General features: G+C 48.9%; 1 protein-coding gene across 1 annotated transcript in view; it reads right to left on the reverse strand.

Moving 5' to 3' along the window:
• Positions 1 to 11959: 11959 nt before the first annotated feature.
• The window catches only part of gna13b (guanine nucleotide binding protein (G protein), alpha 13b), a 39782-nt gene continuing 25671 nt past the window's right edge, over positions 11960 to 26070 (reverse strand). Inside the window, exons 3-5 of the mRNA XM_071392438.1 lie at positions 22142 to 22192; positions 20361 to 20561; positions 11960 to 19455 (exon numbers count right to left, since the gene is read on the reverse strand). Of these exons, the coding sequence (XP_071248539.1) occupies positions 19084 to 19455; positions 20361 to 20561; positions 22142 to 22192 (624 nt within the window). The 3' untranslated portion in view covers positions 11960 to 19083. The remainder of the gene's footprint in view (positions 19456 to 20360; positions 20562 to 22141; positions 22193 to 26070) is intronic.

Genomic DNA, 26070 nt, shown 5'->3' on the forward strand with positions numbered 1-26070 from the left:
CGCAAGGAAACACGTGCCGTCATCATTGCTTTGCACAAAAAGGTCTTCACAGGCAAGGATATTGCTGCCAGTAAGATTACACCTACATCAACCATTTATCGGATCATCAACAACTTCAAGGAGAGCGGTTCAATTGTTGTGAAGGCTTCAGGGCGCCCAAGAAAGTCCGGCAAGCGCCAGAACCGTCTCCTAAAGTTGATTCAGCTGCGGGATCGGGGCACCACCAGTACAGAGCTTGCTCAGGAATGGCAGCAGGCAAGTGTGAGTGCATCTGCACGCACAGTGAGGCGAAGACTTTGGATGATGGCCTGGTGTCAAGAAGGGCAGCAAAGAAGCCACTTCTCTCCAAGAAAAACATCAGGGACAGACTGATATTCTGCAAAAGGTACAGGGATTGGACTGCTGAGGACTGGAGTAAAGTCATTTTCTCTGATGAATCCCCTTTTCGATTTTTTGGGGCATCCGGAAAAAAGCTTGTCCGGAGAAGACAAGGTGAGCGCTATCGTCAGTCCTGTGACATGCCAACATTAAAGCATCCTGAGACCATTCATGTGTGGGGTTGCTTCTCAGCCAAGGGAGTGGGCTCACTCACAATTTTGCCTAAGAACACAGCCATGAATAAAGAATGATACCAACACATCCTTCTCCCAACCATCCAGGAACAGTTTGGTGACGAACAATGCCTTTTCCAGCATGATGGAGCACCTTGCCATAAGTCAAAAGTGATAACTAAGTGGCTCGGGGAACAAAACATCGATATTTTGGGTCCATGGCCAGGAAACTCCCCAGACCTTAATGGACAAACAAAAACCCACAAATTCTGACAAACTCCAAGCATTGATTATGCAAGAATGGGCTGCCATCAGTCAGGATGTAGCCCAGAAGTTAATTGACAGCATGCCAGGGCGGATTGCAGAGGTCTTGAAAAATAAGGGTCAACACTGCAAATATTGACTCTTTGCATCAACTTCATGTAATTGTCAATAAAAGCCTTTGACACTTAAGACATGCTTGTAATTATACTTCAGTATTCCATAGTAACATCTGACAAAAATATCTAAAGACACTGAAGCAACAAACTTTGTGAAAATTAATATTTGTGTCATTCTCAAAACCTTTGGCCACAACTGTACAGTGCATTCAGAAAGTAACCCCTTGACTTTTTCCACATCTTGACTTTTTCCACATCTTGACTTTTTCCACATTTTGAATACTTATGTAAATAAGATATTTCTGTTTTTTTTATTCTTAATAAAAATGTGGGGACACTTTTCTACCTAAGTCTCGAACAAATTTTATCCACGTGTTGACAGGGCCGGCTTCACCCACACAAACAAGTAGTGTGGATAGAGCCGGCTTCACCCACACAAACAAGTAGTGTGGATAGAGCCAACACAGTCAACCACCAACGACCACATGCTGTCGTCTTCCCTCTCTTATACCCCTAAGGGTTTGTTGATTTACAACATAACCTTGCTGATCATGTAAAACAGTTGGTTCTTCAGGGCTTTGTGGCCCTTCATCTTTTTCAAGTCTTTGGTCTCGACTCACATCTGCTTCTGCCTCTTGTTTCAGGCTGTGTCTGGCTCCTTCACCTCCTGTGGGCTGAACACCTTCTGCCTCCTGATTCAGGCTGTGTCTGGCTCCTTCACCTCCTGTGGGCTGAACACCTTCTGGCAGAGGGACAGGCTGTGTCTGGCTCCTTCACCTCCTGTGGGCTGAACACCTTCTGGCAGTGGGACAGGCTGTGTCTGGCTCCTTCACCTCCTGTGGGCTGAACACCTTCTGGCAGTGGGACAGGCTGTGTCTGGCTCCTTCACCTCCTGTGGGCTGAACACCTTCTGGCTCCTGTTTCAGGCTGTGTCTGGCTCCTTCATCTCCTGTGGGCTGAACACCTTCTGGCAGTGGGACAGGCTGTGTCTGGCTCCTTCATCTCCTGTGGGCTGAACACCTTCTGGCAGTGGGACAGGCTGTGTCTGGCTCCTTCATCTCCTGTGGGCTGAACACCTTCTGGCTCCTGATTCAGGCTGTGTCTGGCTCCTTCATCTCCTGTGGGCTGAACACCTTCTGGCTCCTGATTCAGGCTGTGTCTGGCTCCTTCACCTCCTGTGGGCTGAACACCTTCTGCCTCCTGATTCAGGCTGTGTCTGGCTCCTTCACCTCCTGTGGGCTGAACACCTTCTGGCAGAGGGACAGGCTGTGTCTGGCTCCTTCACCTCCTGTGGGCTGAACACCTTCTGGCAGTGGGACAGGCTGTGTCTGGCTCCTTCACCTCCTGTGGGCTGAACACCTTCTGGCAGTGGGACAGGCTGTGTCTGGCTCCTTCACCTCCTGTGGGCTGAACACCTTCTGGCTCCTGTTTCAGGCTGTGTCTGGCTCCTTCATCTCCTGTGGGCTGAACACCTTCTGGCAGTGGGACAGGCTGTGTCTGGCTCCTTCATCTCCTGTGGGCTGAACACCTTCTGGCAGTGGGACAGGCTGTGTCTGGCTCCTTCATCTCCTGTGGGCTGAACACCTTCTGGCTCCTGATTCAGGCTGTGTCTGGCTCCTTCATCTCCTGTGGGCTGAACACCTTCTGGCTCCTGATTCAGGCTGTGTCTGGCTCCTTCACCTCCTGTGGGCTGAACACCTTCTGCCTCCTGATTCAGGCTGTGTCTGGCTCCTTCACCTCCTGTGGGCTGAACACCTTCTGGCAGAGGGACAGGCTGTGTCTGGCTCCTTCACCTCCTGTGGGCTGAACACCTTCTGGCAGTGGGACAGGCTGTGTCTGGCTCCTTCACCTCCTGTGGGCTGAACACCTTCTGGCAGTGGGACAGGCTGTGTCTGGCTCCTTCATCTCCTGTGGGCTGAACACCTTCTGGCAGTGGGACAGGCTGTGTCTGGCTCCTTCATCTCCTGTAGGCTGAACACCTTCTGGCAGTGGGACAGGCTGTGTCTGGCTCCTTCATCTCCTGTGGGCTGAACACCTTCTGGCAGTGGGACAGGCTGTGTCTGGCTCCTTCACCTCCTGTGGGCTGAACACCTTCTGGCAGTGGGACAGGCTGTGTCTGGCTCCTTCACCTCCTGTGGGCTGAACACCTTCTGCCTCCTGATTCAGGCTGTGTCTGGCTCCTTCACCTCCTGTGGGCTGAACACCTTCTGCCTCCTGATTCAGGCTGTGTCTGGCTCCTTCACCTCCTGTGGGCTGAACACCTTCTGCCTCCTGATTCAGGCTGTGTCTGGCTCCTTCATCTCCTGTGGGCTGAACACCTTCTGGCAGTGGGACAGGCTGTGTCTGGCTCCTTCACCTCCTGTGGGCTGAACACCTTCTGGCAGTGGGACAGGCTGTGTCTGGCTCCTTCACCTCCTGTGGGCTGAACACCTTCTGCCTCCTGATTCAGGCTGTGTCTGGCTCCTACACCTCCTGTGGGCTGAACACCTTCTGCCTCCTGATTCAGGCTGTGTCTGGCTCCTTCACCTCCTGTGGGATTGAACACCTTCTGCCTCCTGATTCAGGCTGTGTCTGGCTCCTTCACCTCCTGTGGGCTGAACACCTTCTGCCTCCTGATTCAGGCTGTGTCTGGCTCCTTCATCTCCTGTGGGCTGAACACCTTCTGCCTCCTGTTTCAGGCTGTGTCTGGCTCCTTCATCTCCTGTGGGCTGAACACCTTCTGGCAGTGGGACAGGCTGTGTCTGGCTCCTTCACCTCCTGTGGGCTGAACACATACTGCCTCCTGTTTCAGGCTGTGTCTGGCTCCTTCATCTCCTGTGGGCTGAACACCTTCTGGCAGTGGGACAGGTGGTACCAGCCGGACCCTTCCTGAACTCTGACCGCCGTTGGTGTTGCCACGGTTACCTTGAATGGGGCCCCATCCATCTTGACTGGTTCCATTTTCTCTTGTGGACCCGGATTTTGACCCCGTCTCCAACCTCCACAGGCAAGTCGTCGGGGTCCTCACACCTGGTACCTCCATCCTGAGCTTTCCTAGTGTGAGAGTGGAGAGATCTGACAATAGTAGTTAGCTTGTTCATGTACTCCCAGTGTTCTACCTCAGCTAGAGTGAGGTATATTTGTCGAGTGAGGTCTATTTGTAGAGTGAGGTCTATTTGTCAAGTGAGGTCTATTTGTCTGTCAGTCATGGGTCTGTGTGCGGGAACATTCATGGGTCTTCCTGTCAACATTTCATGTGGTGTACACACCAGGCCTTTATTAACACTACTGAGCATTTTCATTAACACCAGTGATAAACAATCCACCCAAGATGTATTGGTGGAGTGGCATGCCTTAGCTAACCCTTGTTTAATGGATCGGTTAGCTCTCTCGGCAACCCCATTACTCTGAGGGTGGTAGATGGACACAAACTTCTGGTCCACTACCATCATTATGGTTACCTGCTTCACTACATCACCAGTGAAGTGGGTACCATTGTCTGCAGATAAAACCTCAGGAACACCAAATCTAGGTATTACCTCCCTCATGTCATGACGTTGGCCTAGGGGTAGGTTTATGACAGTCATAAATACCTCTTTCCCCCCTTTTCCTTCTCCCTACTATAACTGATGTGACATAAGAAAACCCCTTGGTTAACATAGAGATTCTGGGAACATCAGAAGTGGGGGGAAATGAACTATATTCTGGTAATCCGACCAACTGAACATATGCGGTGGTACTTAAGGTATATTATGTCAGTTCGGTTGCCCTCTGACACATTCTCATCAATGATAGAAACTCTACTGTGGAAAGTCTAAACGTCAGAGGTATCGGATTCACATGGAATTGTTGTTTAATTCAAATGTTTGAATATGACATTATTTGTGAAGAGGTGAAATGTAATTTTAGCTTCCAAATGAGAGATCTGGGCTTTCATAAGTTTTCCTCTGCTCACAGTGGGCCGCACCTGTGAAGAGGCATGGGTTATAAACTTTTCAGACACACCCCTCTCCCTCCACTATAAAAGCCATTGACAAAAATATAACTTTCTGTTCCGGGTACGCTAGGATGACGATCCGGTGTCAGAATGGTTCAGATAATAACTACAGAACTAAGCCAACAGCAGCATGGACTTTGGTTGTGAATGGTATGAACTTTGAACTCGTATTCACTACAGAAGGGATACCTCCTAGCCGTTGAGTTAGCAACAGCTGCTACAAACGTAGGTTAGGAAGGACAGTCAGAGTATCCCGTCTACTACACACGACGTTACTCCAACGTATCCAGTGACTACCAGAGACATTCTTCAAAGGACAGAGGACTCAGGTTGGCGATACGGTCTTCCATCTACCACCAACCTACTGAAGCGCAGCTCAGAGTAAATATTTATTGCATTTTCCTTTTTCAAATGGGCGGTAATTTAGAATGCATAAGATACTGTATTTACGATAACACAGCTTCGCCTATGTTCCAGTCTCCCGCTCGCTCTTTCACTAAAACCCAGCCCCCCCCTTTCTTTTGTGTAACAAGCTGTCATGTCTATTCCGCCCGCTAGGGACGTTTTCTTTATGACGGCACTTTGTAATCAAGTTGTGATTTAATTGTGTGTGTGTGTTTCTGTGTGATTAGTTAGGTATTTAGTAAATAAATAATTAAACCCAATTTTGTATTGCTGATTCAACTTGTTAGCCAGGATTCTTGCAGATAATCAAGGATTTACAACTTTCAGATGAGACTGAATAAAATGACGATTAATGTGACTGCTATGGATGTAGAATATTACTAAATCTTTAAGAGTTTATTCGGAAGATAACAGCTCTATAAATATTATTTCGTGGTGTCCCTCTCTAGTTAATTAATATTTACATGATTAGTTCAATCAGGTAATATTAATTACGGAGAAATTATTTTATAGAATAGCATGTCATAGCAATTAATCTGGCATAGTCAAAGACACAACACTCACGAGTAGTTTTGCTACTGTCTTAGCATCACAGTGTGTGGTGGGAAATGCCTCCACCCACCTGGTGAACCTGTCAATAAGGACTAAACAGTACCTTTTCCTTTCTTTTCTTTCTGCAAGATCTATAAAATCCCTGGCAAGATGGACAAATGGTCCTCTTGGCATAGGGAAATGACCTGGTTTCAGAGGTGTTCCTTTGGCAATGTTAAACTGCACGTAGCACATCGAAACAGAAACTGTTTCACATGCAGAGTCAAATTTGGACAAAACCAATCCAAAGAAATGACCTCTATCATATCCCCCCTTGACAAATGGGCCACTTGGCAGAAGGAGGTGGTAAGACAAGCTGGCAGACACGGTCTGCCAGACAGAGTCTGTCTCCAAATTTTAGAAACGGGGTCAAGTTTACAACCCCGCTGTTGCCATATCAAATGAGAACCAACATCCAACGCCTGTTTAAATGCCAAATCATCAGTGTCTTTCCCAACAGTAGCAGAGAAGAACATGGAGTGGCTGTGACACTGAGGGAGCCAATTTAGCAGCCTCGTCTGCCATGTCGTTACCCATACTCTCACAGTCTTTCCCCCCGTGTGAGCAGCAACCTTCACAACAGCCAAAGCAGAGGGAAGCATCATAGCCTCCAAGAGATCTAAAACCATAGTTCTATTACGAATAGGACTTCCACAAGCATTGTGAAAACCCCTGCTCCTCCAGACACCACACCAGGAGAGACAAACCCCTATTGCATAAGCAGAATCTGAGAAAATTGTAACCCTTTTCCCTTCTCCCATTTTACAGGCAGTGGTTAGCGCCAATAGTTCAGCCTGTTGAGCTGAGACAGTATCTGGTAATGGTTGTTGTATGTGAGCGGTTCTATCAACTGTCACAATACCAAACCCTGCATGTTTCTTCCCTGTAGTTTGATCTATATATGCAGAACCATCAACGAAAAGCTCCAAGTCAACATCAGTCAGGGCAGTGACAGAGAGGTCAGGGCAGTGACAGAGAGGTCAGGGCAGTGACAGCGAGGTCAGGGCAGTGACAGCGAGGTCAGGGCAGTGACAGAGAGGTCAGGCCAGTGTCAGAGAGGTCAGGCCAGTGACAGAGAGGTCAGGGTAGTGTCAGAGAGGTCAGGCAGCGTAGTGTCAGAGAGGTCAGGCCAGTGTCAGAGAGATCAGGCCAGTGTCAGAGAGGTCAGGCCCAGCCTTCATTGGTGGTGGGATCCACTGTCTCTGCACTGCCTTTGGTTGAATCTGTCATGGTGCCCCTGTGATTTTGTTTTAATCAGGTTCTATGTAATGTGGACTGAGTGACTTATCTCTATGGTAGTGTAGAAAAACCCAGTTCTATCCCCGGGGTGGCAGGTAGCCTAGTGGTTAGAGCGTTGGACTAGCAACCGAAAGGTTGCAAGATCGAATCCCCGAGCTGACAAGGTACAAATCTGTAGTTCTGCCCCTGAACAAGGCAGTTAACCCACTGTTCCTAGGTCGTCATTGAAAATAAGAATTTGTTCTTAACTGACTTGCCTAGTTAAATAAAGGAAAAATAAATATGGGTAGTAGAACCTAACATAGGATGATATACCCAACGCAGTTCTATTGTCTCTAACCCCTCTTCTTTAAATTACCTACATTTATTCACTAACCACTAAATGGTTACACATATGTGTGGTAAATAACCTCAATTGTATTTTAACTTCAGAACACCATACATAAAACCAGTGTCTTCCCTCAGGTAAGGTCACAGTACATAAAACCAGTGTCTTCCCTCAGGTAAGGTCACCGTACATAAAACCAGTGTCTTCCCTCAGGTAAGGTCACCGTACATTAATCCAGTGTCTCCCTCAGGTAAGGTCACCGTACATTAATCCAGTGTCTCCCTCAGGTAAGGTCACCGTACATTAATCCAGTGTCTCCCTCAGGTAAGGTCACCGTACATTAATCCAGTGTCTCCCTCAGGTAAGGTCACCGTACAGAAAACCAGTGTCTTCCCTCAGGTAAGGTCACCGTACATTAATCCAGTGTCTCCCTCAGGTAAGGTCACCGTACATAAAACCAGTGTCTTCCCTCAGGTAAGGTCACCGTACATAAAACCGGTATCTTCCCTCAGGTAAGGTCACCGTACATAAAACCGGTGTCTTCCCTCAGGTAAGGTCACCGTACATAAAACCAGTGTCTTCCCTCAGGTAAGGTTACCATAATAAAACCAGTGTCTTCCCTCAGGTAAGGTTACCGTAATAAAACCAGTGTCTTCCCTCAGGTAAGGCCACCATACATAAAACCAGTGTCTTCCCTCAGGTAAGGTCACTGTACATAAAACCAGTGTCTTCCCTCAGGTAAGGTCACCATACATAAAACCAGTGTCTTCCCTCAGGTAAGGTCACTGTACATAAAACCAGTGTCTTCCCTCAGGTAAGGTCACCGTACATAAAACCAGTGTCTTCCCTCAGGTAAGGTCACCGTACATAAAACCAGTGTCTTCCCTCAGGTAAGGTCACCATACATTAATCCAGTGTCTTCCCTCAGGTAAGGTCACCATACATAAAACCAGTGTCTTCCCTCAGGTAAGGTCACCGTACATAAAACCAGTGTCTTCCCTCAGGTAAGGTCACCGTACATAAAACCAGTGTCTTCCCTCAGGTAAGGTCACCGTACATAAAACCAGTGTCTTCCCTCGGGTAAGGTTACCGTACATAAAACCAGTGTCTTCCCTCAGGTAAGGTCACCATACATAAAACCAGTGTCTTCCCTCAGGTAAGGTCACCCTACATAAAACCATTGTCTTCCCTCAGGTAAGGTCACCGTACATAAAACACATTCAATCACTTGTCACCCAGTACCTCAGTCCTGACTTGGTTCATCCTCATCTATAACCAAGTTCCTCACACGAGGTTCCATTAGACCCTCAGGAATGTCTATCTATTAAACCTGTGGATTCGGTGTCATTTATCACATATACATCCTATAACGGGGCTTGTACATACATTTAGCTATCGACTGTTCCTGTAATTATCAACCCCAATGAGTGAGGTGACACTTACATACTGGAATGAGTCATCAACCACACAGTGCTTTTTCTAATATCAGACTTTTGGTTTAACAGGCGTCTGCTTACCTTATAATTTAATGAGCTGCACGATGGGACGCAGAGCATCCAGACGCAGCGGTCACTCCTGGCAAGCTCGCCAAATGTTGGGTGGTCCTTTACATGGGGTGATGTAAGTTTCCGTCAACAATCAGTCTTCCAGATAGATGACACAGACACAGGAACCTTGGTATAAAACGCTTTAGTAATAAAATGCAATTGCAGACAGAGATTCACATACATAATTACCTCAGTGGTCTATAGTAAATATCTGTGTGGCGAAACAGGACACAACACTCTTTATACAAGCTACCGTCAATCATATCTTAACATGGTTGCATTGGATTAGATACAAAGTATCTAAGATGAGAAAAACATGTCTAGACTGGGGTTTCTCCCTCTACCATCTCGGCCTTGAGGCTGTGTGACTATCAGCAGGAGCAGACAATTCTCAGCCTGAGAACTAAAGCAGTACATCTCCATTTACCCAGTACTTTTCCATCATTGTGCATTGCAAGCATACAAAGGTTATCGCATATATACAGTAATCATGGCATTGGTGTAGCCCCACACCCGACCCCCAGGGTAACCCCCAACAAGCGTCATACCCAAGAAGACTTGAGGCTGTAATCACTGCCAAAGGTGCTTCAACAAAGTACTGAGTAAAAGGGTCTGGATATGTATGTAAATGTGATTTCATTTGTATTGTTTTGCTAAAATGTCTATAAACCTGTTTTCGCTTTGTCATTATGGGGTATTGTGATGTCATTATGGGGTATTGTGATGTCATTATGGGGTATTGTGTGTAGATTTATGAGGGATTTAAAAAAATCTATTTCAGAATAAGGTTGTAACGTAACAAAAGGTGGAAAAAGTCAAAAGGGTTTGAATACTTCCCGAATATATATTTTTAAACTAGTCTTATGGGACCTGGTCTAAAGTAGTGCACTATAGAGAGATTAGGGTGCCATTTGGGATGTAGATTATTTAAAGTGTGGGAAAATAATCCACCAACAACATAACACCCCTCAGCTGACTAGAACTCCCCTCTCCAATCTCCCTTCCGGCCCCTGTTCATTAGACACCAAACAGAATAAAAAACACTTCAATAGGGACCTGAACTTGTCCAATAAGAAACATCTGTGTTCTTGTTCGGCTGCAAAACGTTTTGCCACGGTGAGCACTAATGAACAAGACCCTGCTGCTGATGGTCTGGCTTTATCCTAGTTAAATACTTGGACCAAACTACCTACAGCGGTGAGGTACAAATGATACAAATCCCTGATTAGTAATGTACTGAATAACTAACTGGACTATGGAGTGTTAGATACTGTAGGGGTTTGGATGGAAAGGAGTGGACATAAAGTTCACTACTGCATCCTTCAATACTATAATCCTTCAGATGGCAAGCAAAGCAGGCAGTACTGTGATTTAGAAGTAGAGGAAGCAGGCAGTACTGTGATTTAGAAGTAGAGGAAGCAGGCAGTACTGTGATTTAGAAGTAGAGGAAGCAGGCAGTACTGTGGTTTATAAGTAGAGGAAGCAGGCAGTACCGTGGTTTAGAAGTAGAGGAAGCAGGCAGTACCGTGGTTTAGAAGTAGAGGAAGCACTGTGGTTTAGAAGTAGAGGAAGCACTGTGGTTTAGAAGTAGAGGAAGCAGGCAGTACTGTGGTTTAGAAGTAGAGGAAGCAGGCAGTACTGTGGTTTAGAAGTAGAGGAAGCAGGCAGTACCGTGGTTTAGAAGTAGAGGAAGCAGGCAGTACCGTGGTTTAGAAGTAGATGAAGCAGGCAGTACCGTGGTTTAGAAGTAGAGGAAGCAGGCAGTACCGTGGTTTAGAAGTAGAGGAAGCAGGCAGTACCGTGGTTTAGAAGTAGAGGAAGCAGGCAGTACCGTGGTTTAGAAGTAGAGGAAGCAGGCAGTACCGTGGTTTAGAAGTAGAGGAAGCAGGCAGTACCGTGGTTTAGAAGTAGAGGAAGCAGGCAGTACCGTGATTTATAAGTAGAGGAAGCAGGCAGTACCGTGGTTTAGAAGTAGAGGAAGCAGGCAGTACCGTGGTTTAGAAGTAGATGAAGCAGGCAGTACCGTGGTTTAGAAGTAGAGGAAGCAGGCAGTACCGTGGTTTAGAAGTAGAGGAAGCAGGCAGTACCGTGGTTTAGAAGTAGAGGAAGCAGGCAGTACCGTGGTTTAGAAGTAGAGGAAGCAGGCAGTACCGTGGTTTAGAAGTAGAGGAAGCAGGCAGTACCGTGGTTTAGAAGTAGAGGAAGCAGGCAGTACCGTGGTTTAGAAGTAGAGGAAGCAGGCAGTACCGTGGTTTAGAAGTAGAGGAAGCAGGCAGTACCGTGGTTTAGAAGTAGAAGCAGGCAGTACCGTGGTTTAGAAGTAGAGGAAGCAGGCAGTACCGTGGTTTAGAAGTAGAGGAAGCAGGCAGTACTGTTGACATTTCCTTCAGGTCACTAAAGGGGACTGGCCCCTCCTTGGTTCAGTGCTCTTCTCAGGGTTGAAGGACTTTACGGTCAAATGCAGTCATTGACATTTTTTTCCCCCAATATCAAATAATTTTGGGGTATGAATTAAGTACCTTTCTGTGATTGTTTTCAATTAAAATGGTCAAAAATAGCTTCTTAATAAAAGTCACTCATTTCAGGAAGTAATTTGAATAAAAAAAATTCAGAAATGGAAAAACATTTGAATAGCTTCTCCATTTTCAGCTTATTGAGACGTCATTGAAAATAGATGCCATTTAAAAAAAAAAATGATTGAATGACTTCAATTGAAAGTGACCCTAACCCTGGGTGTTATAGATGTTTAATAAATGAACTTTTTGCAAAGATAAGCTGAATATATTTTATAGATCCTAAGTGGGTGTCAAGTGACTATGAAAAACATTGACATGACATTTAAACAACACGTGAGATTGGAAACTGACAAACAGTCCCAACACACACAGTTGTGACAAATGACTGTCAAACATGACGCCAATGAAGTGACTTCAAAACACACGTCACAGTTTGTAAAATGGTGTGTGGTTTTATTGGCAGAACAGTAAGAGGGTAAGACAGTATAAGTTAGAGACTGTACAACGAAAGCATTTTCTCATAAACAATAAAAAATAAAAATAAACTGTATAAGCAAGAGAAACCGTTTGTAACCATTGTTGGGACTCGTAATGTGAATAATCTTCTTGGATACTGTCCCAAATGACACCTGTGTCCCTATTTACTTATACTACTTTAGACCGGAGCCAATAGGTCATCATGTAGGGAATAGGGTGCCATTTGGAACGCAGCCATCATTGAAACGAGGACATAAACACCGCTAAGGCAAACACTGTATTTATAAAAAGTTGACGGGGGAAAAGGCAGGTAACAAGAGGCACAACAACATCAGTCATGTTTTGGCAGATCATTTGCATATTTCCCTCTTCACTAATAAAGAACTGAATGGATAACATGGGACAACAGTAACAAATCATCAGGATCATCCTCATAACATACACAAGTGGTTCATTGAAGTATTTTTGCTGTGTGGACCGGAGCACAGTGCTGTTGCATAGCTTTAAAACACCATCACCTCTCACACACAACTCAGGTCCTTCCCATCCCAGGTCCAATACGTCAGATTGCACATTCACAACTCCACCTTGATATAATGGACCAGGCCCCAAACCTTCCTCCACATTCCATAGAATCAATAGAACCAGAATGACATTTCATTCTAGTTGTGTGTCAGAACCCTCAGTGATGACAGAGACAGAGAGAGAGACAGAGAGAGAGAGAGAGAGAGAGAGACAGAGAGACAGAGAGAGAGACAGAGAGAGAGACAGAGAGAGAGACAGAGAGAGAGACAGAGAGAGAGACAGAGAGAGAGACAGAGAGAGAGACAGAGAGAGAGACAGAGAGAGAGACAGAGAGAGAGACAGAGAGAGACAGAGAGAGAGCGAGAGAGAGAGACAGAGAGAGACAGAGAGAGAGACAGAGAGAGAGCGAGAGAGAGAGAGACAGAGAGAGACAGAGAGAGACAGAGAGAGACAGAGCGAGAGAGAGCGAGAGAGAGAGACAGAGAGACAGAGAGAGAGACAGAGAGAGACAGAGAGAGACAGAGAGAGAGACAGAGAGAGAGACAGAGAGAGAGACAGAGAGAGAGACAGAGAGAGAGACAGAGAGAGACAGAGAGAGACAGAGAGAGAGACAGAGAGAGAGACAGAGAGAGAGCGAGAGAGAGAGACAGAGAGAGAGCGAGAGACAGAGAGAGAGAGAGAGCGAGAGACAGAGAGAGACAGAGAGAGACAGAGAGAGAGAGAGACAGAGAGAGAGACAGAGAGAGAGAGAGAGAGAGACAGAGAGAGACAGAGAGAGACAGAGAGAGAGACAGAGAGAGAGACAGAGAGACAGAGAGAGAGAGGAGTTGTAGAGGAACAGACAGTTCTCAGGGCAGGACGGGGGTCTGACATCACAGTTAACAGCTTGAAACCTCTACAACTCTTTTTGACACAATGAATTACAACTCAGACTGGGTTAAAACCCGTTGTGGAGCCGACCAGGCCACTGAAGGCAGGTTTTTGTCTGTAGCAGAAACCTAATGAAACAGGCTTTGTGACATCATCAAAGTGGGCCTGGGCATTTGAAATGACACTGTGTTCTGACTGACTCTTGGGCTGCATTCCAACATCCACACTAACATGAAGGAAGCAGTGCATTCTAACTAGTGTGCTAGCGTTGATATTGGAACGGAGCCGTTGGCACACATTTAAAACCACCGCAGCAGCAGCACAGAGGGAGACGGCCTGAAGGAGCAGATACATACACACTGACTGAATACTGACCACTGTGTTACTACTGGCAGACTGTCTACCCTTTTCTCTGACCGGAGAAGACAAAGTCCTGCGTCTGTCTGGGCTTTGTTCCAAATGACAGCCTATTCCCTACATAGTGCACTACTTTAGACCCTATGGGACCTGGTCAAAATTAGTGCACTATATAGGGAGCCATTTGGGACTACCATTTGAGCTCTCCCTCACTAAATAAGACCAGTAGGGGACATAGGTCTGTCCGTCTACTGAGTATTGAGTCACTCTGGAGGACATTTGGCAAAAAGCACCGACTGACTACACCCATAGAAATAGAATGGCTAGAAACAGTTCTAGAATGGACACACAGTTCTAGAATGCACATGATTCTAGAATGATCACTTTGGGACATGTTGGGTCCAGTGGAAAACTGTTGATCAGGCCACTTCAGACAACACTCTTAAAGGACCTAGCTACTCTAAACAGCAGGGCTCCTGAGGTGGGCAAGCACAGTGATGATGGTTACATCTATTTAACCCAGGTCAGAGGTCACCCATAAGGCTAAATGCTTTAACTATGGTGGCCCATAAGGTTATTTTGGGTTTCTGTTGGAACTCCGTATTAATCTGTGTGGACATCTACATCCCCTGGGAGAAAGTGGTCTGTTTCTGTAGGAGTGTGTGTGTTGTTCAAAAACCTGTTTGTTCAGCATCGACTAAGGCAAACCACAGACCCTAGTCTGGTCTGACTTACTGGTGTGTGTGTGGCGCGGGGGGGGGGAGGAGACACTGGTCCCAGTCACACCAGTCCATCCGCCTGGTATAGAGGATGGAATGGTGGCCTTTCTTTCCAGAGCCTCGGGCCTTCAGCCAAGGGGCCCTGACACACAGTCTCAGCCCAGACAAAGAGCTCTGTGCTGGGGATGACTCGGAGCTATGGAAGGGGTGGCCTGGAGCAATCAGTCAGAAGCCCTAACAGTGCCGACAGTGTTTGTGAGAGAGACTTGAGCTACACATGCAGCATGTTTGGCCAACGAGACTCAGACTGCATCCAAAACTATATAGGGAATAGCGCTCACTTGGGAGACGAGAGAGAGAGACAACGAGAGAGAGAGAGACAACGAGAGAGAGAGAGACAACGAGAGAGAGAGAGACAACGAGAGAGAGAGAGTCAACGAGAGAGAGAGAGAGACAACGAGAGAGAGAGAGAGACAACGAGAGAGTGATTTTAGGGGTCTATGTGCAAAACCGCACCCTACTACCTTAATAATAATAATAATAATATAGTGAACTACTTTTGACCAGAGCACTAAGTAGTGCCCCACCAAAGACACATAGGGCCGAACGCAGTGCACTAGATAGGGAGTAGTAGGGTGTGACTTCAGACGCCCCCTGGATAACTGGTACAACCATGTGAAAGGTATCTCCTGGTTTCCCTCCAGTTGGTAGAAACCCAACGTCCAACTCATTTAAAGACCTGTTATGGGGGTTTGCTAGGAGGAATAAAAGACACATTGGTCGCTGAGGAGTTAAGGAGAAAGATTCATCATTCATCAAATCATTTGACACCGTTTCCCCACCACTTTCCCCTGACTGAGAGATAAGAGTATGTCTAGGATGAACCTCCACAGGGTTTACAAGGCTGATCACTGTCTCGTCCCTCTAGGATGAGCCTCCACAGGGTTTACAAGGCTGATCACTGTCTCGTCCCTCTAGGATGAGCCTCCACAGGGTTTACAAGGCTGATCACTGTCTCTTCCCTCTAGGATGAGCCTCCACAGGGTTTACAAGGCTGATCACTGTCTCTTCCCTCTAGGATGAGACTCCACAGGGTTTACAAGGCTGATCACTGTCTCTTCCCTATAGGATGAGCCTCCACAGGGTTTACAAGGCTGATCACTGTCTCTTCCCTCTAGGATGAGCCTCCACAGGGTTTACAAGGCTGATCACTGTCTCTTCCCTCTAGGATGAGACTCCACAGGGTTTACAAGGCTGATCACTGTCTCTTCCCTATAGGATGAGCCTCCACAGGGTTTACAAGGCTGATCACCGTCTCTTCCCTACAGGATGAGCCTCCACAGGGTTTACAAGGCTGATCACTGTCTCTTCCCTCTAGGATGAGATTCCACAGGGTTTACAAGGCTGATCACCGTCTCTTCCCTATAGGATGAGCCTCCACAGGGTTTACAAGGCTGATCACCGTCTCTTCCCTCTAGGATGAACCTCCATAGGGTTTACAAGGCTGATTACCGTCTCTTCCCTCTAGGATGAGCCTCCACAGGGTTTACAAGGCTGATCACCGTCTCTTCCCTCTAGGATGAGCCTCCACAGGGGTTACAAGGCTGATCACCGTCTCTTCCCTCTAGGATGAGCCTCCACAGGGTTTACAAGGCTGATCACTGTCTCTTCCCTCTAGGATGAACCTTCACAGGGTTTACAAGGCTGATCACCGTCTCTTCCCTCTAGGATGAACCTCCACAGGGTTTACAAGGCTGATCACCGTCTCTTCCCTCTAGGATGAGCCTCCACAGGGTTTACAAGGCTGATCATCGTCTCTTCCCTATAGGATGAACCTCCACAGGGTTTACAAGGCTGGTCACTGTCTCTTCCCTCTAGGATGAGCCTCCACAGGGTTTACAAGGCTGATCACCGTCTCTTCCCTATAGGATGAACCTCCACAGGGTTTACAAGGCTGATCACTGTCTCTTCCCTCTAGGATGAGCCTCCACAGGGTTTACAAGGCTGATCACTGTCTCTTCCCTCTAGGATGAGCCTCCACAGGGTTTACAAGGCTGATCACTGTCTCTTCCCTCTAGGATGAGCCTCCACGAGGTTTACAAGGCTGATCACTGTCTCTTCCCTATAGGATGAGCCTCCACAGGGTTTACAAGGCTGATCACTGTCTCTTCCCTCTAGGATGAGCCTCCACAGGGTTTACAAGGCTGATCACCGTCTCTTCCCTATAGGATGAGCCCCCACAAGGCTGATCACCGTCTCTTCCCTACAGGATGAACCTCCACAGGGTTTACAAGGATGATCACTGTCTCTTCCCTATAGGATGAGCCTCCACAGGGTTTACAAGGCTGATCACCGTCTCTTCCCTCTAGGATGAGCCTCCACAGGGTTTACAAGGCTGATCACTGTCTCTTCCCTCTAGGATGAGCCTCCACAGGGTTTACAAGGCTGATCACTGTCTCTTCCATCTATGATGAGACTCCACAGGGTTTACAAGGCTGATCACCGTCTCTTCCCTCTAGGATGAACCTCCACAGGGTTTACAAGGCTGATCACCGTCTCTTCCCTATAGGATGAGCCTCCACGGGGTTTACAAGGCTGATCACTGTCTCTTCCCTCTAGGATGAGCCTCCACAGGGTTTACAAGGCTGATCACCGTTTCTTCCCTACAGGATGAGCCTCCACAGGGGTTACAAGGCTGATCACTGTCTCTTCCCTCTAGGATGAACCTCCACAGGGTTTACAAGGCTGATCACCGTCTCTTCCCTATAGGATGAGCCTCCACGGGGTTTACAAGGCTGATCACTGTCTCTTCCCTCTAGGATGAGCCTCCACAGGGTTTACAAGGCTGATCACCGTTTCTTCCCTACAGGATGAGCCTCCACAGGGGTTACAAGGCTGATCACTGTCTCTTCCCTCTAGGATGAGCCTCCACAGGGTTTACAAGGCTGATCACTTGCTTACACTAACACAGAGAGAGGGACAGCGAGAGGGACAGAAAGAGAGAGAGGGGAGAAAAAATGAGGACTGGAAGAGGGGATGTAGCTGGCCGGCAAGTTGTTTAGACTACCAGCCTCTGATGGACAGCCGCCTGTGTGTGTGTTTTAGGACTTAGGCAAATGAATATCATTGCTCTAAATACACAAATAAGTGGTCCACAACGTATCCTGAGAATTAGCTCAGTAGTTTATCAACTGGTCTGTCTGGAGCAAGTCTGTCTGGAGCAAGTCTGTCTGGAGCAAGTCTGTCTGGAGCAAGTCTGTCTGGAGCGGTCTGTCTGGAGCGGTCTGTGTGTGTGTGTGTGTTTGTGTTCACACACCCTCTTCCATAGCCTTTAACACTGCCCATCAGCAGGTGTAAATCAAACTTGTGCATAAACCTTTCAAATATAACTTAAGACAATGTTTAGGTACATATATTCATAATAATCTATGTGAAAAAAAAGTAACAAATGTAACTGATTAAAAAACTAAAGTTCCAAACAGTAAGGCCAGGACTAAGACAGGGATCAGGTCATAAGAGTCTCTATGGGCAGGTTGTGTGTGTGTGTGTGTGTGTGTGTGTGTGGCTCTGTTTGATAGGTAATCATCAGACAGTGGTAAAAGGCTTATTTGTGGAATCATTAAGGATTAGTTTTAGTACAGTGCTGTAAATTCCCCCCACTCTTTAACTTCCCCCCCAGCAACAACAACAAGTAACAAGCTCTCCGCTGCAGTTGGTTCCACATCCAGATAGTGACACTGATTTGCTGTCAGAATGGTGGCGGGTCACGGTGATGTCATAATCAGGCTCTGAGGGAAAAGGAAGTGGAGAATCTAGCCAGTTCAGGGCAGGTGGAGGTGCATAGCGACAGGCTGAGGCCAGTAAAACACAGTCATCATTTTGTTCTACAGCGTTACCACCCCCTCTTCCCTGGTTGCCGTGGGTGACGACCTTTGACCTCCAACACAGAAAGGCCAGTTGACCCCCTCACCGCTAACCTCCAGCAGTGGTCTGGGCTTCTCAGACAAGTTCCAATGTGACAGAGTGAGACAAGAGAGTTAAGAGTGAACCAACAGAGTGAATATAGTAATATAGAACAGATTTAGGACCAGCTTCCCCTCCCCATATCTTGTCATTAACCATTAGTGGGGAAAATGAAAAACTGACCCAGGATCAGCGTCCGAGGGCAACTTCATCCTTCAGAACACATCAACATATCTACAGACTCTGGAATAGTCCATTACAGAGAGGAGAGGGGCATGTGAGGGGAGGGATTGGGAGAGCTCATTTACAGTGGTTTAGAGGGGGGGGGGGGGGATAGAACTGCCAGGTACAAGGCCATTAGAAGTGGTAACAGGGTTCAGTGGTCAAGGGTCATAGGTGACAGCCTGCACCAGAGGTGACTGAGATCAGGGGTCAAGGTGAGGGCTCACAGGGGTTAAAGGTCAAGGGCCAAAAGGTGACTTTAAAAGGCAGTGACACGTGACACAGTGTAACACAACACAACTCTTTTGCTCTCTGTTCATCACCCTGCAATCACTGCAAGTCAGTGGGTCACGGTGAGGGGTCACGGGGGGGTTAAAGGCCAAAAGGTGACTTCAAAAGGTCATAACCCCCCTGCAATCACTGCAGCATCAGCTGCTTTAGGTTGTCGTGGAGGATGGTGTCCTTGACGTCTCGGAACACCAGGCGAATGTTCTCCGTGTTGATGGCTGTGGTGAAGTGGTGGTACAGGGGCTTCTGTGTCACGTCCCTCCTCTTCCCCCGGAAACAGTCCACTAGGAACCTCTGTACGTCGACCAGGCTGTGTGGCTCCCCGGGGTACTCTGGGAAATAGTCCTTGATGGGGACGGAGCGCACCTTGTCCTCCAGAAGGTCTGTCTTGTTGAGGAACAGGATGATGGAGACGTTGGAGAAAACCCGATTGTTGACGATCGTCTCGAAGATGTTGAGGGATTCGCTGAGACGGTTGGTCTGACGGTCCTCCATCAAGACCTGGGGGGGGAGAAGGTTAGGGGAGTAGTGTGTGTGTGTGTGTGTGTGTGTGTGTGTGTGTGTGTGTGTGTGTGTGTGTGTGTGTGAGAGAAATAGAAAGAGTTTGTGTGTTCAAGTGAGTGTGTATGCATACAAATTATATTTAACATCCAAAGACAGGTGTGTGTGTGTGTGACAGGTGTGTGTGTGTGTGTGACAGGTGTGTGTGTGTGTGTGTGTGACAGTGTGTGTGTGTGTGTGTGACAGTGTGTGTGTGTGTGTGACAGTGTGTGTGTGTGTGTGTGTGACAGTGTGTGTGTGTGTGACAGTGTGTGTGTGTGTGTGTGTGCGACAGTGTGTGTGTGTGTGTGTGTGCGCGACAGTGTGTGTGTGTGTGTGTGCGCGACAGTGTGTGTGCGTGTGCGCGACAGTGTGTGTGCGTGTGCGCGACAGTGTGTGTGCGTGTGCGCGACAGTGTGTGTGCGTGTGCGCGACAGTGTGTGTGCGTGTGCGCGACAGTGTGTGTGCGTGTGCGACAGTGTGTGTGCGTGTGCGACAGTGTGTGTGCGTGTGCGACAGTGTGTGTGCGTGTGCGACAGTGTGTGTGCGTGTGCGCGACAGTGTGTGTGTGCGTGTGCGCGACAGTGTGTGTGCGTGTGCGACAGTGTGTGTGCGTGTGCGACAGTGTGTGTGCGTGTGCGACAGTGTGTGTGCGTGTGCGACAGTGTGTGTGCGTGTGCGACAGTGTGTGTGCGTGTGCGACAGTGTGTGTGCGTGTGCGACAGTGTGTGTGCGTGTGCGACAGTGTGTGTGCGTGTGCGACAGTGTGTGTGCGTGTGCGACAGTGTGTGTGCGTGTGCGACAGTGTGTGTGCGTGTGCGACAGTGTGTGTGTGTGACAGTGTGTGTGCGTGTGTGTAAACCCACCTGGTCATACTCTGAAGAGGAGACAAGGAAGAGGATGGAGGTGACAGAGTCAAAACACTCAAACCATCTCCGTCTCTCCGACCTTTGACCCCCAACGTCCACCATCTTAAATGGAACGTTCTTGATCTCAAAGTCGTACTCATGGATACCTTTAGTGGGCTTACGGGCCAGGAGAATATCCTGCTGAGTCGGTAGGTAGTCCTGGAGGAGAGAACGAGTGAATGAGAGAGATGGAGAAGGTTGGTACTAACAGATGCCTTTAGTGGGCTTACAAGCGAGCAGGATATCCTGCTGAGTCGGAGAGAGCGAGTGAATGAGAGAGAGAGATTTGCTAGCTAACAAGGTAGAACAGATTGTGATGAACACACCATTCTGTCCGTCTCCAGCTGTTTGAACAGCATGTTAGCCTGTCCACTTTGTTCAGATGGTGGAATCAAGTGGCCTACCTGATTTATCAGAATGAGAACGAGTTGCCAATTCCTTAAATAAACTGTGTTTTATGCTTATTGCACATTTATAAAAACAGACTAGACAGCTAGTATAACAGTCTGGCTAAGATGCTGCTAGTGAAGTGTAAGTGTGCAAAGCAGAATTCGTCTCTCGCGCGCTCTGTGTGTCTCTGTCTGTCTGTGTGTCTCTCGCGCGCTCTGTGTGTCTCTGTCTGTCTGTCTGTGTGTCTCTCGCGCGCTCTGTGTGTCTCTGTCTGTCTGTCTGTGTGTCTCTCGCGCGCTCTGTGTGTCTCTGTCTGTCTGTGTGTCTCTCGCGCGCTCTGTGTGTCTCTGTCTGTCTGTCTGTGTGTGTGTCTCTCGCGCGCTCTGTGTGTCTCTGTCTGTCTGTGTGTCTCTCGCGCGCTCTGTGTGTCTCTGTCTGTCTGTCTGTGTGTCTCTCGCGCGCTCTGTGTGTCTCTGTCTGTCTGTCTGTGTGTCTCTCGCGCGCTCTGTGTGTCTCTGTCTGTCTGTCTGTGTGTCTCTCGCGCGCTCTGTGTGTCTCTGTCTGTCTGTCTGTGTGTCTCTGTCTGTCTGTCTGTGTGTCTCTCGCGCGCTCTGTGTGTCTCTGTCTGTCTGTCTGTGTGTCTCTCGCGCACTCTGTCTGTCTGTGTCTCATGCCAGAGGAGAATTCCTGACATTCTAGACACTGTGACATCAAAGGTCAGGCTGCACTGGAAAAGCCATCAGTAAAGTCACCATCAGGATACCAGCCAGAGATACAGAGTTACACACTCCTCATTCCTCTGCACTGCCAGTAAAGAACAGAGAGAGAGAAAGAGAGAAAGAGGTCAGTTTCCCCCTCTTTAGTCAGAAGGAGATCAGGCGTTAGCTGGTAGCACACCCTGACATCTCAGAGAGAGATGGAGAGATGTGAGGAGATGGATACAACCACACAGGCAGGAGAGAGAGGGGGACAGGAGAGAGGGATGGATAGAACCACACAGGCAGGAGAGAGGGGGACAGGAGAGAGGGATGGATAGAACCACACAGGGAGGAGAGAGGGGGGGACAGGAGAGAGGGATGGATAGAACCACACAGGGAGGAGAGAGAGGGGGACAGGAGAGAGGGATGGATAGAACCACACAGGGAGGAGAGAGAGAGGGACAGGAGAAAGGGATGGATAGAACCACACAGGGAGGAGAGAGAGGGGGACAGGAGAGAGGGATGGATAGAACCACACAGGGAGGAGAGAGAGGGACAGGAGAGAGGGATGGCTTCACTTCTCTTTTCATTCTGACTGTTACTTCATCAGCAGTAGTGTATAGATGCGTAAGAGAGATGGGTGGGACTTACCGGCTGTCCCAGCTTTTCCAAATGATCCAGGAAATACTTTACAGACTCTCCCTGAGAGAGGAGAGGAGAGGACATTAATGTCAGATTAAATAACTGAACCAGAGTACAAGCACACTTACTACAGAGGTCATATTATTCATATTAAAAGTTATTCAAAAGTACTGCTGTGTGGGTGGATGTGAAACGCCAAGGCCTCCTTTTAAAAACACTCTGTTAAAACAGGAAGACAAGGAAAGTGTGTTGACCTCTGACTCTCACACGCTGCGCAAAAATCAAGGCAATGTGGCAAAACTTGCTTCCTGCGACCGCCGGACTGAGCAGGAAATGCAGAGATCGCAGAACAAACACACACACACTCACAAACACACACACACTCACAAACAACACACACACACTCACAAACAACACACACACACTCACAAACAACACACACACACTGCATCTATAAATGAAACCCTGAGTAACAAGCTGCTCAGGAAGCAGCAGAGACAGAACAGAACAAACAGAAGGAGTGTGTGAGTGTGTGTGAGTGTGAGTGTGGGTGTGAGTGTGTGTGTGTGTACGCAAGAAAGGAGAGCGAGAAATACAGAAAGAGAGAAACCGAGCTGTGGCCTTGAGAATACCACACTCACACAAAACAGCTCTGAAACCAGAGGTAACACTACCACGATGCCGTAACCCCCAGGAGGAGGCTGAAACCAGAGGTAACACTACCACGATGCCTTAACCCCCAGGAGGAGGCTGAAACCAGAGGTAACACTACCACGATGCCGTAACCCCCAGGAGGAGGCTGAAACCAGAGGTAACACTACCACGATGCCGTAACCCCCAGGAGGAGGCTGAAACCAGAGGTAACACTACCACGATGCCTTAACCCCCAGGAGGAGGCTGAAACCAGAGGTAACACTACCACGATGCCGTAACCCCCAGGAGGAGGCTGAAACCAGAGGTAACACTACCACGATGCCGTAACCCCCAGGAGGAGGCTGAAACCAGAGGTAACACTACCACGATGCCGTAACCCCCAGGAGGAGGCTGAAACCACAGAGGTAACACTACCACGATGCCGTAACCCCCAGGAGGAGGCTGAAACCAGAGGTAACACTACCACGATGCCGTAACCCCCAGGAGGAGGCTGAAACCAGAGGTAACACTACCACGATGCCGTAACCCCCAGGAGGAGGCTGAAACCAGAGGTAACACTACCACGATGCCGTAACCCCCAGGAGGAGGCTGAAACCAGAGGTAACACTACCACGATGCCGTAACCCCCAGGAGGAGGCTGAAACCAGAGGTAACACTACCACGATGCCTTAACCCCCAGGAGGAGGCTGAAACCAGAGGTAACACTACCACGATGCCGTAACCCCCAGGAGGAGGCTGAAATCAGAGGTAACACTACCACGATGCCTTAACCCCCAGGAGGCTGAAACCAGAGGTAACACTACCACGATGCCGTAACCCCCAGGAGGAGGCTGAAACCAGAGGTAACACTACCACGATGCCTTAACCCCCAGGAGGAGGCTGAAACCAGAGGTAACACTACCACGATGCCGTAACCCCCAGGAGGAGGCTGAAACCAGAGGTAACACTACCACGATGCCTTAACCCCCAGGAGGAGGCTGAAACCAGAGGTAACACTACCACGATGCCTTAACCCCCAGGAGGAGGCTGAAACCAGAGGTAACACTACCACGATGCCGTAACCCCCAGGAGGAGGCTGAAACCAGAGGTAACACTACCACGATGCCTTAACCCCCAGGAGGAGGCTGAAACCAGAGGTAACACTACCACGATGCCTTAACCCCCAGGAGGAGGCTGAAACCAGAGGTAACACTACCACGATGCCGTAACCCCCAGGAGGAGGCTGAAACCAGAGGTAACACTACCACGATGCCGTAACCCCCAGGAGGAGGCTGAAACCAGAGGTAACACTACCACGATGCCTTAACCCCCAGGAGGCTGAAACCAGAGGTAACACTACCACGATGCCGTAACCCCCAGGAGGAGGCTGAAACCAGAGGTAACACTACCACGATGCCTTAACCCCCAGGAGGAGGCTGAAACCAGAGGTAACACTACCACGATGCCGTAACCCCCAGGAGGAGGCTGAAACCAGAGGTAACACTACCACGATGCCTTAACCCCCAGGAGGAGGCTGAAACCAGAGGTAACACTACCACGATGCCGTAACCCCCAGGAGGAGGCTGAAACCAGAGGTAACACTACCACGATGCCTTAACCCCCAGGAGGCTGAAACCAGAGGTAACACTACCACGATGCCGTAACCCCCAGGAGGAGGCTGAAACCAGAGGTAACACTACCACGATGCCTTAACCCCCAGGAGGAGGCTGAAACCAGAGGTAACACTACCACGATGCCGTAACCCCCAGGAGGAGGCTGAAACCAGAGGTAACACTACCACGATGCCTTAACCCCCAGGAGGAGGCTGAAACCAGAGGTAACACTACCACGATGCCTTAACCCCCAGGAGGAGGCTGAAACCAGAGGTAACACTACCACGATGCCGTAACCCCCAGGAGGAGGCTGAAACCAGAGGTAACACTACCACGATGCCGTAACCCCCAGGAGGAGGCTGAAACCAGAGGTAACACTACCACGATGCCTTAACCCCCAGGAGGAGGCTGAAACCAGAGGTAACACTACCACGATGCCGTAACCCCCAGGAGGAGGCTGAAACCAGAGGTAACACTACCACGATGCCGTAACCCCCAGGAGGAGGCTGAAACCAGAGGTAACACTACCACGATGCCTTAACCCCCAGGAGGAGGCTGAAACCAGAGGTAACACTACCACGATGCCTTAAACCCCAGGAGGAGGCTGAAACCAGAGGTAACACTACCACGATGCCTTAACCCCCAGGAGGAGGCTGAAACCAGAGGTAACACTACCACGATGCCTTAACCCCCAGGAGGAGGCTGAAACCAGAGGTAACACTACCACGATGCCGTAACCCCCAGGAGGAGGCTGAAACCAGAGGTAACACTACCACGATGCCTTAACCCCCAGGAGGAGGCTGAAACCAGAGGTAACACTACCACGATGCCTTAACCCCCAGGAGGCTGAAACCAGAGGTAACACTACCACGATGCCGTAACCCCCAGGAGGAGGCTGAAACCAGAGGTAACACTACCACGATGCCTTAACCCCCAGGAGGAGGCTGAAACCAGAGGTAACACTACCACGATGCCTTAACCCCCAGGAGGCTGAAACCAGAGGTAACACTACCACGATGCCGTAACCCCCAGGAGGAGGCTGAAACCAGAGGTAACACTACCACGATGCCTTAACCCCCAGGAGGAGGCTGAAACCAGAGGTAACACTACCACGATGCCGTAACCCCCAGGAGGAGGCTGAAACCAGAGGTAACACTACCACGATGCCGTAACCCCCAGGAGGAGGCTGAAACCAGAGGTAACACTACCACGATGCCTTAACCCCCAGGAGGAGGCTGAAACCAGAGGTAACACTACCACGATGCCGTAACCCCCAGGAGGAGGCTGAAACCAGAGGTAACACTACCACGATGCCTTAACCCCCAGGAGGCTGAAACCAGAGGTAACACTACCACGATGCCGTAACCCCCAGGAGGAGGCTGAAACCAGAGGTAACACTACCACGATGCCTTAACCCCCAGGAGGAGGCTGAAACCAGAGGTAACACTACCACGATGCCGTAACCCCCAGGAGGAGGCTGAAACCAGAGGTAACACTACCACGATGCCTTAACCCCCAGGAGGAGGCTGAAACCAGAGGTAACACTACCACGATGCCTTAACCCCCAGGAGGAGGCTGAAACCAGAGGTAACACTACCACGATGCCGTAACCCCCAGGAGGAGGCTGAAACCAGAGGTAACACTACCACGATGCCTTAACCCCCAGGAGGAGGCTGAAACCAGAGGTAACAC

This window comes from Salvelinus alpinus, chromosome 1, assembly GCF_045679555.1.
Source record: "Salvelinus alpinus chromosome 1, SLU_Salpinus.1, whole genome shotgun sequence".
NCBI classification, from domain to species: domain Eukaryota; kingdom Metazoa; phylum Chordata; class Actinopteri; order Salmoniformes; family Salmonidae; genus Salvelinus; species Salvelinus alpinus.